The following is an 18,358-nucleotide window of genomic DNA, read 5'->3' on the forward strand; positions in this document are numbered from 1 at the left end:
AACTATTACAGTCAATCCTCCGAAACGATATAATCGCCTAAACAATTCCACCACTCTCTGAACCTGAACGCAACCTGTGTATCCCGCTGTCTTCGGATCGCTGAGGATCACCCAAACCAATGCGCCCATATGCCGTCGCGGTTCTCACGTAACCCGTCATCCAATCCAGCTGCCGGACATCTCTATCCTTCCCTAGTCCCGTTTCACATAAATGACGAGAGGAGCGCTCCTGCCGAGTTCGTCCAAGATGCTCGCGACCTGTCTGCTGCCATGACCGGACTCTCAGCTACGTCACCTCCAACCGGGCGAGGGCACTCCCGTTCGATCAGCCACCCATTTCCTGCGCCGTTCGCCGCCGGCGCGTTCGCCGCCGCCGTGGGGAAGAGGCGCCCGTCCATCTCGAGGAAGAAGAATGAGAGAATGGGGCTGGACTCGGACGACGACGATCTCGTAAGCTACATGCCGGACCCCAACACGTCGCCACCGCGCAACCGCGCGCCGCCTCCCGGCGCCATGACCTCGGGCAAATGCATGGCCTGCAACTGCACGGTGCGGTGGCCGCGCGATCTAAAGGTGTTTCGGTGCACGGAATGCTTGACGGTCAATGACTTGGAGCCGTACTTGGATACGGCCAAGCCGGGTGGTCACGGCAATTCGGGTCCTGACGGGAAGCCGCGCACACCCATGGTTCTACGGAAAGGTATATTGCACCGATCGTTGGCTTGTGGTATATCCCCCTGACTGACTCCATCTATAGCAGTACCCTTGTCTCTCGAGCGAACGAAGGCTTTGCTGGACGACTGCATGACAGAATACCTTCGGCAACTTCTACACGGGACCGGCCCCCGAGCGAATCCGACTGGAAGCCAGGCTGAAAAGTTCCCCGATACCGAGCAGGATGAGAACCTGGCGCATTCGCCTAGACAGACGGGCGAGTACTTGTGTGACCCTCGGGCGCCGGTCGCCTCGCGCGGGCGTGGTTACTCGGCCTCCAACAAACCAGGAAAGCCAGACGGTCCGCCAAACTATTCAAAGCCCAATCTGAATCCATACTCTGCCCTTGGAGAAGGAAAGAGCGCTCCGATGAAGGGTCGGGATGCTCAGACTTTGCCCCGGCGAGACCGCTCGCCTCGAGACATTGGCCCGGGAAATCTTCTGGACGCGAAGGAATTGCCTCGCCGCCCTTATATTTTTAGGCTGCTGGAAGACTACATAATAAATTCATTCAAGGGCTGTGATTGCTTGAATAGCTCCTTCACCACGGTGCAGCATGCGCCTCGAACCACCGAGAATAGCAGTCTTCCCAAGCAGAAAGAGGACAAGAGTACTAGCGTGGCACCTGCAGCCGCTGAACATGTATGTGAGCCGGATGCCAAGCTGCTCCTCCTGGGTGACATAGCAGAAAACTCATCGTGGTGGATGAACGAGGTGGATTCCACTGTTCATTCTCACTCTCAAGACCACCGGGAGAGATCCTCGGGGTCCAGAGCTGTTTCCTCGCGCAGCCCCCGCATCGACTGGGCGGAGCTCGCAAAATGGTACCACTTGATTATGACTGCCGGCTCATCATGGGTTGAGCTGTGGTCGACGATGAAGCCAACTGAGTTACGGACGGATGAGGATATTGTGGCCGCTCACCGGTGGGACTTGGCTGATCTGGCCATGATTGAAAAGGAGGTGACCGAGTCGCGCTTGCACCTGCATCGGACCCTGCTTAAGGCGACGGAAAACCTTCTCAAACGGCCGCGACGGCCACTCAAGAAGCCGGAAGATATCAGATTTCTCCTGATGCTCCTGGTGAACCCATTGATCCATCCCTCCAGTCCGTCGTTGGCCTCATACACGTTGACCCCCTCCGCTCCTCGGGGTGATAGAAGACCTTCCCATCCCGTACTCGGCAACCCGAGACCAGCTCCTCGTGATTCCAAACTCCCTCATCGCCAGCGAAGCGGAGGACCCGGTCACCACTCTGGCATTGTCAAACGGATCATGGGTCTGTTAGCTAATCTACCAAACGACTGCCATCATTACTTGGTTTCATGGTTTTCGCGCTTTCCCACGGGACAGTTTGAGAAGATTGTCGACATCGTGGGCAGTTTCGTGACCTATCGCTTGACTCGACAGCATGGGCGGAAACGCAGCGAGACCGCACAGCACGATGACAGCCTGATACCCAGCTTTTCTAGCGCAGCTGGCAATACCCCCGCCGAGTTGCATGCCGCCATCAATGGCAGAAGCCCGAACAAGTCGGCCAAGGACGACCGTGATCAGCCCGTGGTCTATACTGACGACTGGCAGATTCGCGCTGCCGCTCGGGTGATGTCGTTGCTCTTCACAGCGAACAACGCCACTGTCATTCGCAAGCCTGACGGACAAGGGACGAGCACGAGTGGCCGGCCTGACCGGCGGGGCCACATGGTACCAATCAGCTCCTTCTACAACACGTTACTCGACTATTCAGACCTTGTGGCTGACTTTGAAGCCTGGGAGTCCAAGTCGAGCAAATTCTCGTTCTGCCAGTATCCCTTCTTCCTTAGTATCTGGGCCAAGATTCATATCCTGGAGCACGATGCTCGTCGTCAGATGGAGGTCAAGGCACGGGAAGCATTCTTCAACAGCATTTTGAGCCGCAAGGCGATCAGCCAGTACCTGGTCTTCAAAGTCCGGCGCGACTGCTTGGTGGAGGACAGCCTTCGCCGAGTCAGTGAGGTCGTTGGCTCTAGCCACGAAGAGATCAAGAAAGGGCTGCGTATCGAGTTTGTCGGTGAGGAGGGAGTGGATGCGGGTGGTCTACGGAAAGAGTGGTTCTTGTTGCTTGTCCGGGAGGTTTTCGATCCCCATCACGGTATGTTCACTTCTTTTGTCAATCTTGGCCGAGTAACTGATCTAATATGCTGTAGGGTTGTTCATCTATGACGAAGACTCCCAATATTGCTACTTTAACCCTTACTGCTTCGAGTCATCCGAGCAGTTCTTCTTAGTCGGGGTATTATTGGGATTAGCTATCTACAACTCGACCATTCTAGATATAGCCCTTCCGCCCTTTGCATTCAAGAAGCTTTTGGCTGCAGCCCCGCAGTGGTCGACCACTCGATCGGTGTATAAAGCTAGCCTGGAGGATCTAGCAGAGTATCGACCTGCACTTGCCAAAGGGCTGCGGGCACTGCTCGATTTCGAGGGAGATGTCACGGAGACATTCTGCTATGACTTTGTCGCACAGGTGGATCGGTATGGCGAGCCGATGTCTGTGCCTCTCTGTGCCGGAGGCGAGGACCGTCCAGTGACGAACGCCAATCGCCGGGAATTCGTGGAGCTGTACGTGCAACACCTGCTGGACACCGCCGTGACGCGACAGTTTGAGCCCTTCAAGCGGGGGTTCTTTACCGTGTGCGGAGGCAACGCGCTGTCTCTTTTCCGGCCGGAGGAGATCGAACTGCTGGTGCGAGGCTCGGATGAGGCGCTCGATGTGGCCTCGCTCCGGGCAGTTGCCACGTACGAGAACTGGTCGATACCGCGACCGGAAACGGATCCCGTGGTGCGCTGGTTCTGGGAAATCTTCGGCCAGGCGGCACCACAGTCTCAACGGAAGATTTTGTCGTTCATCACAGGCAGTGACCGCATTCCTGCCATGGGAGCTACGAGTCTGTCGATTCGCTTGGCGTGTCTGGGAGATGATACGTCGCGATTCCCCACGGCGCGGACTTGCTTCAACCAATTGGGCCTCTATCGGTATGAGACTCGGGACAAGCTGGAGCGGGTGCTCTGGGATGCGGTGCTGAACAGTGAGGGGTTCGGCCTGAAATAAGAGTCGACGAGGACGGACGGTAGACGAGGGAGCAGGCCTCCCTTCGATGATGAGCACAGGGGTGTAGGAGTATCCATACCACAAATACAATAGACTATATCATTATAATATCCTTCTCTACTATACTCCATACCGTATGCCTCAAGCAGCGGGCGGCCAGAAGCGGCCACCGCCCTGGGGACCTTGGTCGCGCTAACCCGTTCCGGCGGATCGTCCCATCCATCAAATTTTCAAGAACGGACTGGAGCACCGACAACATCTCCGTCGTCAAGTGGTTGTAGGTTTTGGCGTGTTTCTTTCAGATTCACATATTTTTCTCTCGGCAGTCCTCACTCTTAACATACTTGTTCTGCCTTAATTGAGAAAACACAAAAGAAGGGGAAGTGAATCCATTGTAAGAACCACTATCACCTCACACATCAATCAGTCATGGCGCCCCCAAACGCGGCCAGCGCCACGACGGCACCGACCAAAAAACGGCGGCGCGAGGCCTTCAACGTGGACATCAAGCAGGTCGAGATCTACGAGGACCTAGCCAACGAGAAGGACGAGATCCGCCTGAAAGCCGCGCAGGCGCTGGTTTCGCAATTCACGCCGGACAAATCCCCGACTGAGGAGCAAGTCCGCAAGGCCCTGCAGCGATTATTCCGGGGTCTGTGCAGTAGTCGCAAGGCGGCGCGCGTGGGGTTCTCGATTGCGTTGACGGAGATCCTTGCGCAGGTTTTTGCTGCTGCTTCCCCCAAAGAGGAAGGGGGGTTAAGTGTGGCGGCTGTGTTGGATGTTTGGGAGAATTTGTCGAATCCTGCGGGTGGTGAATCGGGGCAGGTATGTTCTTTTTTTCCCTTTTGGTCTACCTTTTTTTGTGGGGTGCGTTGATGATGCTGATAACAGCATCCAGGAACAACGCGACCACTACTTCGGTCGTCTCTTCGGCGCAGAAGCTATCATCAAATCCGGGATCTTGTTTCGCACGACGCAATCTGATGCGGGTCAGTGGACCCGGCTTTTGGATTTGGTGTTTGAGCTCGCCAAGAAGAAGCCCTGGTTGCGTGAGGAGTGCGGGTGGGTTGTTTATCGCTGTGTTTTTGAACTTGCTTCTTCTTCTTCGAAGAAGAATGACAAGAAACAGGAGGCGGTAGATGCAGTCAGCTTCGTCGAGACGGCGCTGGAGCGCCTGTGCGCCCACGACCTGGCCAAGACCCCCGAGGGCATCTCCGTCTGGCTCGCTGCCCGCGATCTCTTCCCCTCCGCTAAAGTGCCCGCCAAGGTGTGGAAGCATGATGATCCGTTGGATGCGCGCGAGCGGAATTCCTTGGCCAAGGTTATGAAGGATTCGTCGGATTCGTCTTCGGGTTCCGGCGCGGCGGTGGAGGCGACCGGTGCTAATGCGAAGTCTTCTGGTGTGTGGAGCTCCAAGCTGCACTTTGCTTGGGATGTGGTTTTGGGTCGTTTGGCGGAGGCGGAGACCGCCGCGAAGAAGTCCAGGCTTGGGTTTGCAGAGTTTTGGACGGAGGTTGTTGATAGTGAGTTTTTTTCTTATCTCCCGTGTTCTACCTTGTGTGTGAAATTCCGGGGAAGGGCTAATCTTTGTGTTTGTTAGATGGTCTGTTTGCGGCGGCTTCGTCCGAGGAGCGCAAGTACTGGGGTTTCTCGCTGTTTGTCAAGGTGGTTTCTGAGAGCCCGCTGCCTGTGGCCTCCCAGGTGTTCACCAAGAACCTGGTCCGCTGCTTGATGAACCAGCTGGCCGTCGAGGACCGGTACCTGCATCGCATGGCCGTCAAGGCCGCCAAGGCGATCCAGACCCGCGTGTCCAAGGAGCCTGCGTTCGCCGCGGCCGCGGTGCGTGGCCTGATGGGCCCGTCCGGCTCGGTCACCTTCGACCAGGCTACCAAGACCAAGACGGTGGAGAAGATCGTCGTCGAGGCCAACCCTGAGGCGCTGCAGGAGATCGTCCCCCTTCTTGAGGCGCTTGTGGCATCTCCCGGCACGAAGGACAGCAAGGCCGCGGCCGCGAACCGCCAGTTCCTGACTAACCTGCTTCTTGCCATCGTGCGCGCCCGCGCGTCGGCCAGCACCGAAGAAGACCAGGAAGCCGCCCAGGGCATCCTCGAGCAGATCCTCTCCATCTTCGTGCGGTTCGCCTATTTCAAGAGCGATGCGGCCACCCCGGCTTTCACTGAGCAGACCCAGGAGCTCTTCCGCGGCCGCATCAACTCTTCCATCAACAGTCTCATCGTGTCCTCTAAGTTCGCTACCGTCCCCTACGCCGTGGTCCGCAAGATCCGGGACCTGGCCAAGTCCGAGGAAGCCGGAAAGTTCATCATCAATATGGACGAGACCATCAATGGAGCCGTCAAGAATGCATTCAAGTCCCTCAAGAAGTTGGCGAGCATGGTGAGTTGCGCCACGAAAAAATTCTCTACGTTAGAAGTTAGCTAATGCATTTTCGGGAAATAGGAAAAGAAGGACAACACGGCTAGCGCCAATGCCTTCCGTCTGCTCTATTCGTTGACCATTCTCCAGGTTTACAACGGTGACGCGGATGCGGCGTCTATGCTGGAAGAACTGGATTTCTGCTACACGCGGATCTTCGGTGACAAGAAGAAAGACAAGAAGAAGAAGTCTAAGAAGGATGACAGCGATGACGAGGAGGAAGAAACGGACGCGTCGGATGCGCTGGTGGAGATTCTGCTGAGCTTCGCGTCCAAGCAATCCCAGCTGTTCCGCCGCATGAGCGAGCAGGTCTTCGGGGCGTTCGCGGAGAGCATCACCGAGAACGGGCTGGATTCGTTGACCTCCGTCTTGGAGGCAAAGGAGAGTCTGGCTGGGCAGCAGGAGATGTTCGACCAGCAGGATGAGGAGGGGGATGCGGATATGATGGATGTTGACGATGATGACGAAGAGGACAGTGATGTCGAGGTTGTTGAGGCGAATGGCTCGGATGACGAGTCCGACGATGACAACGAGTCGCCCTCCGATGACGACGAGGACGCCGGCAACGACGACGAAGAGGCCATTTTCGAGGCCAAGCTGGCGGCGGCGTTGGGCACGCACCGCGCAGACGCGGACATGGACGAGGCGGAAGCCGACTCGGACGCGGACATGAACGACGACGAGATGGAGGAGCTGGACGAGCAGCTGGTCAAGGTGTTCCGGGCGCGGCGCGACGCGCTGGGCCAGAAGCAGGACAAGAAGGACGCCCGCGAAAACATGGTCAACTTCAAGAACCGCGTGCTCGACCTGCTGGAGATCTACGTCAAGAAGTGCCACTCTAAGCCACTGGCGCTGGACCTGCTGCTGCCGCTGCTGCGCCTCACCCGCAAGACGAGCGTCAAGCAGATCTCCGGCAAGGCCGCCAAGGTGCTCCGCGAGTACACCAAGCAGTGCAAGGGCGCCACCGGCCTCCCCGCCATCGAGGACCCCGAACCCGTCTGGGAGCTGCTGAAGTCCATTCACACCGAGGCCACGCACAGCGGACCCCCCATGCATACGACGTCGTGTAGCCAGGCCAGTCTTTTGGTGGTCAAGGTGCTGGTCGCGCACGACAAGGCCAATGTCGCCCGCGCGGTCGATGTGTACGGCGAGACGCGCAAGGCGCAGCTGCTTAGTCGCAAGTGCCATGTCCAGCCTTTGTTCTTTACCGATTGGAGCAACTGGTGCTTGTCGTTCAGCAAGCAGAAGAACTGAGCTGCAGTATATGTACATAGACGGGCGTTGTGACTGCCTTGCAGTGGTCTTTCTTTAGATATCCATTCTGTTCAATCTTTGTTCTTTGTAGGCCTTGACTGGAGTTATTCCTGGTGAGTGCTGATCTTGTCACGCCTCCAGGATAGGCATTGCAGGTAGAGCGTAGACAGCCATTATAGACCATTCGGTGCAGCTAACAGGTTATCTCTATCTCCAGTAAGTAATCCCTGCAAATTTATGCTCTTTTCTTGTGATGAGATGTATCGACCATCTGCCACAACCTTAAACACCCTGCACTGCCTCCCCTCCCCTCTACATCAACAAAGGGAATACGAAAGCCACAGCGCCACATTATTTGAGACATCAAAACCCAGCCATATCTTTTCTCCTCCACTTCTACTCCCCCTCCCTCGTAAACTGCTAGTCTCTACAACAACGTGCAGAATGGAACCCCTCCCGACCTCGCCTTCCTCAACCTCCACCCATTCGTGCGCCAAACCGTCCTCGATAAACTGCAGGGGACGATCTTCGGGTCCGCGCTGGGGGATGCGATTGGGCTGTATATCGGTGGGCATTCCTCCAAAATGTCCCAGTTATCACGAGTGTGACTCTGACCCCCTCAGGTACGATGAGATAGAGTTCCCCTCCCGCGACCAAAGCCAACAACCCTATCCGAGCGGACGATTCCAGCTCGTTGAGCCTGCGACCGCGTTGCGGAATGATGGTCATCGGAGTTTGATTCCCCTCTATCTCTCTGGATGGTGTATATGAGAAGGCCAACAGAGCTCCAACCCCACGAATCAGATAAATTCACACCAGTGAGTTCACATCCACCTCTCTTCAACCTCACCATCTAAGAATGGAATGGAATAAAGCAATGCGGGACAGACGACACAGACCACGCCCTCCTCCCAATCCTCTCCTACCTACACAGCAATGGGATCGTACTCTCCCCAGAGGACTTCGCCCTCCGCCTCCGCCACTGGAGCGAGCCAGGGCTGCGTGTCTTGACCGGCTTCCGCTGGGACTGGGGCGATTAGTCGGTAGTGTACATTCCCTTCCCCTCTGTTCCCACTATCCACTCCTGCCATCCGTCACTATAGCATACTGAAATACACTATGACAGGAAATAAACAAACCCACCTACACCCTGAACCCAAAACCCACAGCATACACTCACTGGTCAACAACCACCAACCACACCGCCGCCCCAAACGGCTCCCTCATGCGCACGCACCCCCTCGGAATCTTCTGTCTCGGCCTCTCAGTCGAGGAAACCTTCCGCACCGCAGCGGAAGTCTCACTCGTCACGCACGCTGATCCGCGCGATGCCTAGTCTCTTGTTGTCTTGTCACGGCGCTGGTGAGGGGGTTGTTGCGCGGAGAGGTGCGGGCAGAAACGGATGTGGTTGCGTTGGTGGAGCGCGTGGCTGGGTGGGTGGAGCGGTGGTTGGAGGTGCAGTCTCCCGAGTTCTATGATGGGGTTGTGTTGGATCGGGTGAAGGTCGCGAGGTATGTTTCTGTGCGTAGGTTTGGGGAGTTGGTGCTTGATGATGCGCTGAGGATGGGGTATGTGTTTAGGGCTCTGGGGGCGGGGGTTTGTGCTTTGAGGTTGGGAATGTGCTCGCTGCTGAGGGATCGGGGGAATGAGGGGGGCCGGGAGGTGTGAGGGGGATGGTAATGGGGATGGGACGGAGATGGGCATTTGCGAGGAGATTATCACCGAGCTGGTGATGCACGGCGGCGATGCCGATACGAATGCTTGTGTTGCGGGCGCGTTGTTGGGCGCGTTGCTTGGGTTCACGGCTCTGCCATCGCGGTGGCGCGATGGGTTGGAGCATCGTGCCTGGCTGCTTAGGAAGTGTGGCGCTCTTGCGTCGACTGTTGGGGTTGTTGAAGGGGAGGCGGCTGGTTATATTGGGAGCGAGGACCCCGATACCGGGCTGGATGTTGGGCGCGGGACGTTGGGTAGGCGGGAGCTGGAGGCGCGCGAGATGGCGCTTATGGAGGCGTATCTGGTCAAGATGAATCAGGGAGAGAGCCGGGCATCTAAAGTATATTTATATTGAATTAATATTACGAAAAGGGCCTTGAATGGAAGGTTATAGGGTTATAGAGTGTCTCTGTTGTTGGTATGACCTGCTTGCTCTACAGATACAATAGAGATGCCTGTTTACCATGCAAAGAGACACACCGGAAAATAAACCAGGCATAGAAATTGTATATGTACCTCTATAACAAGACCAGTAGTAAACAGAAGTAGCATAGAACTGAAAATAACAGGATGAAGACAGGAACAGGTAACGCTTCTATCGTACAGCGCGAGCCACTACAAATACGAACAGTAGTCACCAGGCATGCTGAGGAGTAACGTCTATACTCAGTCCAAGCACTGCCAGACATTTGCAAAGCTCGATTGTCCCCTGATCTCCCAGGGTTAATAATTTGGAGTGCGGTTCTGCTCCGTGAAAGCTTTGACCGTCAGGGTCAGATTAGACGACGGTGACCATCTCAACAATTCCGTAACCAGTGACGGGTTGCTTGTTAAGACGTCCAGCAACGGTGATAAAACCCTCGTAGGCAGTCTCGACCTTAGAATCTCCGGCCATTTCTTGGTCCTCAACGGTACTCTTAACAACCAAGAATCCGTCGATGCCAAGTCGATGGTCCACTCCAGGGGATACTCAATCCCGGTCGAGTTGGAGATCCAGGTCTTGCTGTAGTTCGGGGTGTAGGAGACGGGCAAGAACTTGACGGCGCCATCATCGGTGCGCACGGTGGCAAAGCGATCGCGGCGGTACGGGTCGGCGTTGTCAATCATCCAGACACTGGCCTTGGTGGTGGTGTCGTCGAAGTTGAGCTCAAACCAAGTCCAGTTTCCGCTGGTGGGGGAACCCTCACCCCACTGGCGGTCGTACCAGGTGACTGACTGGGCCGGGTCAATCTGAATCACCTCACCGTCGATGGTGAGCGAGCCCGTGGTGCGGCAGGCGGGCAAGGCGAATTCGTGAGTGGGCCCAGAGCCGTACATGAACTGGCCGACAGCGCCGTTGAACAAGGCCTGGCTGGTCGCCTCGTACGTGACGTTGAAGACGACATCGTCGCGATCCGACCACGTGCGGATTGTGGAGTACTTGTCGTCAGTCAGCGCGGCGAACCCGTATCCATCGACTGCGAAGTCGAACTCAGACGCCTGCTCGGTGGAGGCCGAACCCGTCGCCACGTAGGACTTGTAGCCGCTCATGCTGGTCAAATCCATGATCGAGGCACGGTAGTACCCGCTGCCTGATGCGGCAATACCCAGAGTGTGGGACAGGAGCAGATACTGGCGGCCGTTCTCGCCGGTCACGTACGAGCTGGACCAGTAGGAGCCAGTGCCGGAGATGTTGCTGTTGATGGTCTGGGCTTCGGAGATATTGAATAGAACCGGAAGACGAGACTGTTGAAATCCGTCAGCTGGATCCTCTGGAGAGATTGTGATTACTCAAGATCAACTTAAAACACTCACATCAACAATCACACCTGCAGACTCAGGACGAAAGGTGTAGACAGCATTGGCAAGTGTGCTGAGGGCAGCGAGGCCCAGGTAAAGGGAGTGAGTTTTCATGGTGAAAAACAAAAAATTCGGGAGAAAGAGTGAACGATGATAGCTGCTGTGAAGGGAGCGAAAGTCTGAGGAGATTTGTTTTGATCTTGGAGTGTTAGAGACGATGAAGTTCCCTTTGACATTTATATAGGGCTTTGCGAGAAGATACGCTTTCTTTAGTCAGCGGCGAAATGATCAACTGAGGATGAATAAGCGCTGAACACCACCCACACTTTTGTAACCTCTCCACGGTTCGTCAGTCTGGATTCCGGAAATATCGGGTAACCCATTACCGGTAGATTGCCTGACGTGTTGACGATCTGCAATGAACCTTTCTTCAGACAGAACGGTACCTTGTACAGCGACCGGTACATTGTGGGTGCTGATTTTATCAATTATTTACTTCGATTAAACAAATCCCAGCAGGAAATACAGACACGTATTGTAGAAGTTCAGAAACAAGCTCCATATTCTATTTGCTTAGTTTCCTCTCAATAGCTCTGACAAATAATGTCGAGTATCTTTGCAGCCTCGGGCACAAGTCCTTGGTCCGCTTCCACTGGTTTATCAGGGATTATGTTACCCTTATACGGTTATTCCGGCGTTCTCAACTGGAGACTCCAGCCAGTCGCCACTAGCGAGCGCCCAAAAGCGAGTATACTTCTCCAGAAAGGCGATTTGAATCTTGATTCCGGCGGCGATGAAACTCGTCTCGCCCACTCGAACGACGTTGACTTCTCCATCGATAGCCACACTGATCGCCCCGTCTAGCATATGGTAAACCTGATGGACGCTCTGCAGAGTGAATGACTGATCCAAAATAGAGGCCCCGTACAAGTAACTGGACTCGATACTAGTAATGACAAATTTGCCCGCGGTCTGGCAGGTGGTGATGGAGGGACGCGAGAGCACCCCCGCCCTAGAAGGAATCGCGGGCCGGTGTTGGCGCGCAAATAGTAGGAATCCACTCCATCGGGGATGTCTGTATCCGTGGTCATCCACTCCGGTTTCTCGCATGGCTGGTGGTGGGGATGGAAGACCACGTCATACTGGCGCTCCTGGATCAGATACATCTCTAATATCATAGCCTGCAGCGTGTCCCGAAATCCAACTCATCCGCCATGATGCCCATGTACTCGTCGGAGACGCACCGGAAGAAGTCAATCCAGTCGTCGGGAGTGATGACCCCTACTGTTTTGGTTCATGGCCCAAGCACTAGAGGACGGTGGATGACACCTGGGATCGGAAGAGCCCGGTTATCCCTCAAATTCCCAGAGAAATGATTAGGAAAGAAAGAAAAAAGATTGAATAGGGACGACTCACTGGCGGCACAGAGCAGAAGTCCCCCGAAGCGAGGGTACGGCGTTGATCGCCCACCCAGACCTTGATGTACCCTATGGTGCACATAAAGATGTGTCATGAGCCTCGTTATGATGATGAAACCCGACAGAGTCGACAAGCACCCCGTCCATGTGGAAAGTGGAGATCTACCCTTGGTTCTCCTTGGCTGAAGCGAGTACCCGGATGGTGGACTTGCCCCCAGGAAGATTCAGAGCCTCACACTCGTAAGCGGGCAGAGTATAGGAGCTGGGCTGACCCAACGGGCGAGAAACTCGAGGAACGGACATTCTGTGGGCAAAAGAGCACTGAAGGTGATGAAGATGGTGAAGTATCTTTCTGCGTTATGCTAGTAAGGAAGTCTGGTTCAGTCAATCAGACGGTATTACATGAATTGGACCGGCGGTAGAGAAGTCCAAAGCGATAAGACAAGCGCCGATTCCGCTTGCCGGATCTGCGGAAGGAAGAACCTTCCGCTTAAGAAGCATATCATCGACTTAATCTCCGAGGCAGTCGCAACAGTACGAAGGTGGGATATCAAGCGCGTGCTTAGGACAGAGCCGATTGGGTGTCTTATCTCCGGTCAGCCCTAACACTAGCGAATTTATTGAAGCTACTTTTCCCGAGAAGCGCTTTGACTGAATCATCCTGGAAGGAAATGTGGTATCCCACTAGGCGTCTCCTTTCTGGGTACCCTATACCGAACAGGACGGTGTTCCTAGCCCGGCCGGCATTCAGCTGCCGTCTTTGACGGTGGTTGGGGATAGAGAGCTTGGTCCTGTTCTTCTCATGTTCCACGGGGGCGGATTTGTGCTGGACCATGCGGCGATGAACCACTGGGACCAGATCAACGACTGCCTGGAAAGGGGCTGGATTGTACTCTCGCTGGCGTATCGCCTCTGCCCGGGAGTGAACGTTCTGCAGGGTCCTATGGCGGATGCGCGCGCAACACTGCAATGGGTGCAAGAGGGAGGGCTTGCTAGCGCACTATACGCGCACCGAACTCTAAGTCAGCCCAATTACAATCAAGGGATAGCTAGGGGGACGTCTTCCGGGGGTCACTTGGCGCTCTCCTTGGTACGTATACACAATCTGCCGGGGATCTGAGTATGCAGACTAGTTTGACTGACTAACATGCAAGGTGTATCCGGGAATCTAGGGCTAAGGAGTGCCGCGTCCTCCATTGGCAGTTCTAGACTTCTACGGTGCCAAGGAGTGCACCGACGACTTCTGGCACCAACCCATCGAGAAGGTGCGATCTCAGCTCGACCAAGCGCCAGCTCTGGATAAACCGATCCTCGGGCCTCTTTTCCAAGTAAAGACGACTCTTCGCGGTGGTATGTCCTTGGAAGGGCAATCTGCAGCCCCAGGTGACTCTCCGTCAGCTTCAGATGCTTGGCGACCATTTGCCCTCAGATCCATAGCCGAAGGGCGAGTGCTGGAAAGTATCTGGCCCCCTATCCCACGAGATTTGGGATTTGATTGACCCCGCTCTCAGCAACCATGCCGGCTGACCCCCAAATGCGATTGTCCACGGGACGGATGACTTCATGATCCCGTTTTATCTGAGTGAGAACCTAGAAACTCGCCTTCGAGTGTCTGGCATTCAGACCCGGCTGATCCTCGTGCCTGGAAAACATCATACATTTGTGGGGCAAATGAAGAAAGAATCTGCGACATGGTGGAGACAACGAGAGAGGTTTGACTTCTTGCAGGAGGTGTTAGACAGTGCCTACTACGTATAAGGAGTAGCCAAAATTTAAGGCATGGTTCGGTTCGGCGATCCGAGATTCTAGTGCGCCGATGACTAAGCGCTTTTCTAGCCCCCGCAAAGCAACTGGAATTATTCGTCTTTCGGTTGTTGTAGTCTACTTTCCAAGGGACAACCCAGCTCTAGGCCCACTTGCTTCGCAAGCTTAATGATCTCCAAATTCCGAGCCTAAACCCGACTTCCGCGTGCACCGGAGTGGGATTTTCATGGTGAAAATCAGGCGAAAGCGACAATCACATCAGCCATATACCTCTTTGATTTAATCTGGGAAAGGGAAAGAGGAACTTGAGGCCAGTAGATGTGTGGCTAGAACAGTTGTATTGGAAAGTAATACTTTGTAAGTTTAAGAATTCTCTTAGTAAAGACTCAAAATGAGGTCTACTGGCCTATCCAAGATCTTCTCCTTCCGTATATTGCTGTCCAGGGGGGCAGCCGGGATGACCAGCCGCCTCCGTTTTTCTCATTCCGCCGCAATGGCCTTGGCCTACACCGAGTTATTTTCGGACCACACCGAGCTACGGAGCCGTGTACCAAAAGTTATGGAACAACAATAGATTTCATGATATAAATAAATTATATTATACAGCTAGTTGACTAGTAAACTTACTCTATGAAAGTAATTAAATTAATAAACTTAAGCTAAGCATTATGATTATATACCACGAGCTCTCTAGCTATTAAATCAGACTAATTAGATAAATATAACTAATTTTATAGAACAAATTTATTTATAAATCATACTTAATCTTCCTAGCATTGTTCCATAACTCCTGATATATGGCTCTGTACACAGCCTGCCATTGGAAATTCCCGGACTGTGCATGTCTGCTTGATTTTTGTAATTCACCGGTTCAAGGCAATGATCTACACTTGAGGTGGAGCTTTACCCTAGCCTAGCCCCGGCAAGCGGTAGGTATGTTCGAACACATTTACCCCCGGGAACGGAAGATTATGAACCTACTGTCACCGTCATTATGTAATCTTCAAACTTCAATCATTTGCCCTCAAACCCGCTTCGATGTAATTATATGATCAACTTTATTCAAGATGCTTGTGACACCAGGTCATGAACGCTCCGGGAGGCCACGTTTCTCCTGTGACGCCTGCTATCAGCGCAAGGTCCGTCCAAATGCCAGAAGGAGCAGGAAGAGGGAGGGGGGCTTCTCTTGACATCAATATTAATGGGTTCAGATCGGCTGTGTTGAGGTTCCCCGAAGCTCGAGCTGTGACTGGTGTCTACATCATGGATTGGACTGCGTCTATACCCGAATTCGTCGCAGACCCATCAAAGCCAGAACGCCTGGCTCTTCATCTATGTATTGATCATCTTCGCAAAGCCAATCAACGTGAAAACCTAGAGCAGAAGGATACTGATTACGCATTCCAGCGGCAATCGGCGTCGACTTCTTGAAGATCAAGTATCCACGTCCGAAAGTATGGCTATGCTATCTTCCTTATGACAGAATCTCCTGCGCAGTAACAGGTTGACGCAGTGTTACAGAGACTGAAAACACACATGACGACTCGAACCTGCCTACGAGGCGGTTCACGGAGAGCCCCCAAGGCACGCTGGTGGATAGTGATCAAGCCCTTGGAAAGCATGGAGGACCCACACAGTTTCTCGATGCCATCCCGCTGCTGTCATGTGCCGCTTGCAAAATGTTCGACACTGATAGCAGAGTATCGAAAGTCCTGGGCACCGTCCTCCAGATGGGAGCCCCGTGGGCCGAGCAAAAGTCCTCTTCTGGTGCTCCAACAACCTTCTCGTTTTCAACAAACGGCCCTTCAAAGCTACCCGTTCGTTTCATCACAGAAGCGTCAGTCGCATTCTATGCAACCAGAAAGACGGGGTTGTTGCGCGCAATACCTAATATAGACATGATGACAAGGGCCATAGAGATCGCCTACTCCCACTCTCCGAGTCAATCCGTGGAAGTGGTCAATAGAAGTCATGCCTTAGTCTACGCCTTCGTGGCGTTCTGTTCACTAGCAGGGCACAGTCAGGAGATCTCTTACCCAGTCGACGGGAAGGCACTGTTGATGGAGGCAAAACGCCTATCATCGGATGGCGAAAGCAGCCCGTCGTCTTTCGAGTCGCTTCAAGTGTCGCTTCTATTGGTGCGTTATGTACTCCTAGTAACCTGTTCTCAATCTCTCCTCATTGCCTAGAAAGCTGACGCCTAGACACCACACAGGCTCTATGTCATTGTTTATTGGGGGCACTTTTGGAAGCTAGGGAGACAGTCAGCATCATAGCTTCTCAGCTAACCGAGTTGGCTATAAACAACCACTTCTTCGAGTCATCACCCGAAGGCCTGCCATCAAATTTAGATGCTGAGACTGAATACCCGGACGTCCTACGAGATTTGCTTTGGATCAGCTTGATGGTCGATAACGAGATCTTTCTGCGCACGGGTCATCCACCACTGATCCTGGCCAAATTCGCTACTGCTGCTGCCCTGCCCTGCGAGTATCAGTTCTCTTCCCAATTTCTGTCGCGGTTCCTCCCTGCTCGTGGCGCAGACCCCCGCGCGGATGTCTACATCTACATGGCCGATCTCACCCTGCACGTCTCCCGACTCTACATCTCACTTTACGCGCCGGAAGCTATCAGCAAATCCAGCGTTGAACTCTTACAGACGATCATTTCTTTGGATAACCAGTTGGAGGAATGGCGCCGGAGTATCCCTCAGTCCTTTCGGCCAACCATCCATGTACTCAACCTGCCCACCAACTCACTTCGCGACATCGACCTCCTGCTTTTGAATCTGAAGTTTCATCACATCCTGGGATGTATCCACCAGGTGGTGAATCGCTGCCAGTCCTGGGCAGGGGAGACGGCCACCTTTCACGAAGCTTTGGAGTCCAGTCTCAGACCCTCCCTTCAAGCCAGTGTTTCATCTTTAGAACTCTTGCGGGCCACGCAGGTGGCTTTAAATCCTGAAATGTTCTGGTGCGTTTTCATATTCGATGGCGATGCTGTTGCTTTGAAAAAAATGCTACTCACGCCTTGGAAAAGCAAGCATTGACACTGGTACCAGGTTCATATGTTTCTACCTTTTTTCGGCTCACCTCAATTTATTCTGCAACGTCGTCGCCAGCCCCTGCGATCCTCAGAATCACGCCCGCCTGCAAATCCTACAATCGTCCCCGGCATTCCTCCGCTGCATAGATACCTGCCATCTGACACGCGTCGAGGTTGAGCAGCTGTCAGTTTTGGTGGAGTTTTGCACGGACCTGGTGACTCATGCAGAGCATGAAGTTGCGGCAGCAAATTCAGTTTGAGAGGTACGTGTCACTAAGACACGACAAGTGGCTGACTTGTCGCAATACAAATCTCTGGTACTATTGTTGTTCCCAGAGGGAATCTTGGAATAGGACCAGTGACATTTTTAGAAAGCGAGATAGAGCAAATGAATGCTCAGCCCTCATCCGAGACTCACTCAAACTATAGATACTGAAATTAATAATTATTGAAGATATCAATCATAAGTTTACTACTAATAAAAGAAGTTATGAGATATTAAGGATAATAAAGATAAATAGATTGTATATAAAATCAATTAGTTGATAATAATATTCACAGATATAAATAAATTAAATATATCCCAATCACTGGCACATTCGAAAAGAAGGTGATTCCTGTGTTCTTCTACCCGGAGATTATCCGGGCTGGCCGCAGTCTAATTCGAAGACTGTACTGACCCGTGTTATCCAAGAAAGGATCCCAACGTTTATTGAGCATGCTGTGAGCTTCGCATTCTGACAGCACAGGAACGCAGTTGAATTATTAACTTGGCGAACCTTGTTTAAAGATCTAAATCTCGAGGGAGATTATACAATATCTAGTACTTTCTGTGCTTGACAGTAGATAATTTCTCATAAGTTTATACCTGGCACATACGACCACAGGGTGTGGGAAATAGGGCTTCCTGTCTGCTCAGCCGTACTTTGACTACACTGATAAACATAGCCAGAAATTGAATAAGCCTCAAGGATATTACTGCTTTATAGATAACAGACACTAAACCATAAATAAATATAATTAAAATAAATAACAATTCGGAAAAAATATCATCTACCAAAGTAAGTAAAGTGAGAAGAATAAGCTATAAGATTAGCGAATGTCCTGAGACGCTAGGTGAGAGAGTAGGCGTGGGCGTGAAGCTTGG

The 18,358-nt window shown here is 53.2% G+C and overlaps 6 protein-coding genes across 6 annotated transcripts; 5 read left to right on the forward strand and 1 right to left on the reverse strand.

The window, feature by feature from the left end:
- Positions 1-270: 270 nt before the first annotated feature.
- Positions 271-3,805, forward strand: BO97DRAFT_410010 (HECT-type E3 ubiquitin-protein ligase; the record flags this gene model as incomplete). Its single annotated transcript, XM_025696122.1, has 3 exons — positions 271-700; positions 758-2,845; positions 2,901-3,805. The coding sequence occupies 3 exons, from the start codon at positions 271-273 to the stop codon at positions 3,803-3,805; spliced, it is 3,423 nt and encodes a 1,140-aa protein (XP_025556754.1).
- Positions 3,806-4,081: 276 nt separating this feature from the next.
- BO97DRAFT_402161 (DNA-directed DNA polymerase POL5) lies at positions 4,082-7,555 on the forward strand. Its single transcript, XM_025694427.1, has 4 exons — positions 4,082-4,630; positions 4,704-5,328; positions 5,406-6,199; positions 6,263-7,555. Exons 1-4 carry the CDS (start codon positions 4,235-4,237, stop codon positions 7,490-7,492), a joined length of 3,045 nt encoding a protein of 1,014 aa, XP_025556755.1. The 5' UTR covers positions 4,082-4,234; the 3' UTR covers positions 7,493-7,555.
- Positions 7,556-8,076: 521 nt separating this feature from the next.
- BO97DRAFT_430579 (ADP-ribosylglycohydrolase family protein) lies at positions 8,077-10,990 on the forward strand (the record flags this gene model as incomplete). Its single annotated transcript, XM_025697446.1, has 7 exons — positions 8,077-8,084; positions 8,152-8,216; positions 8,381-8,496; positions 8,619-8,789; positions 8,879-9,088; positions 9,189-9,509; positions 10,916-10,990. The coding sequence occupies 7 exons, from the start codon at positions 8,077-8,079 to the stop codon at positions 10,988-10,990; spliced, it is 966 nt and encodes a 321-aa protein (XP_025556756.1).
- Positions 10,991-11,662: 672 nt separating this feature from the next.
- On the reverse strand, positions 11,663-12,094 carry BO97DRAFT_419839 (uncharacterized protein; the record flags this gene model as incomplete). The annotated part of the gene is made up of 1 exon (XM_025696598.1): positions 11,663-12,094. The coding sequence occupies one exon, from the start codon at positions 12,092-12,094 to the stop codon at positions 11,663-11,665; it is 432 nt and encodes a 143-aa protein (XP_025556757.1).
- A 941-nt stretch (positions 12,095-13,035) lies between these two features.
- Positions 13,036-14,160, forward strand: BO97DRAFT_448039 (alpha/beta hydrolase; the record flags this gene model as incomplete). The annotated part of the gene is made up of 3 exons (XM_025698817.1): positions 13,036-13,496; positions 13,585-13,860; positions 13,997-14,160. Exons 1-3 carry the CDS (start codon positions 13,205-13,207, stop codon positions 14,158-14,160), a joined length of 732 nt encoding a protein of 243 aa, XP_025556758.1. The 5' UTR covers positions 13,036-13,204.
- A 1,655-nt stretch (positions 14,161-15,815) lies between these two features.
- Positions 15,816-17,471, forward strand: BO97DRAFT_333407 (fungal specific transcription factor domain-containing protein; the record flags this gene model as incomplete). Its single annotated transcript, XM_025691356.1, has 3 exons — positions 15,816-16,329; positions 16,371-17,139; positions 17,228-17,471. Coding segments are annotated over 3 exons (1,527 nt in total), but the record flags the coding sequence as incomplete, so codon positions are not given.
- Positions 17,472-18,358: the final 887 nt, after the last annotated feature.

The sequence above is a fragment of the Aspergillus homomorphus genome (assembly GCF_003184865.1).
Source record: "Aspergillus homomorphus CBS 101889 unplaced genomic scaffold BO97scaffold_1, whole genome shotgun sequence".
In the NCBI taxonomy this organism is placed as follows: Eukaryota; Fungi; Ascomycota; class Eurotiomycetes; order Eurotiales; family Aspergillaceae; genus Aspergillus; species Aspergillus homomorphus.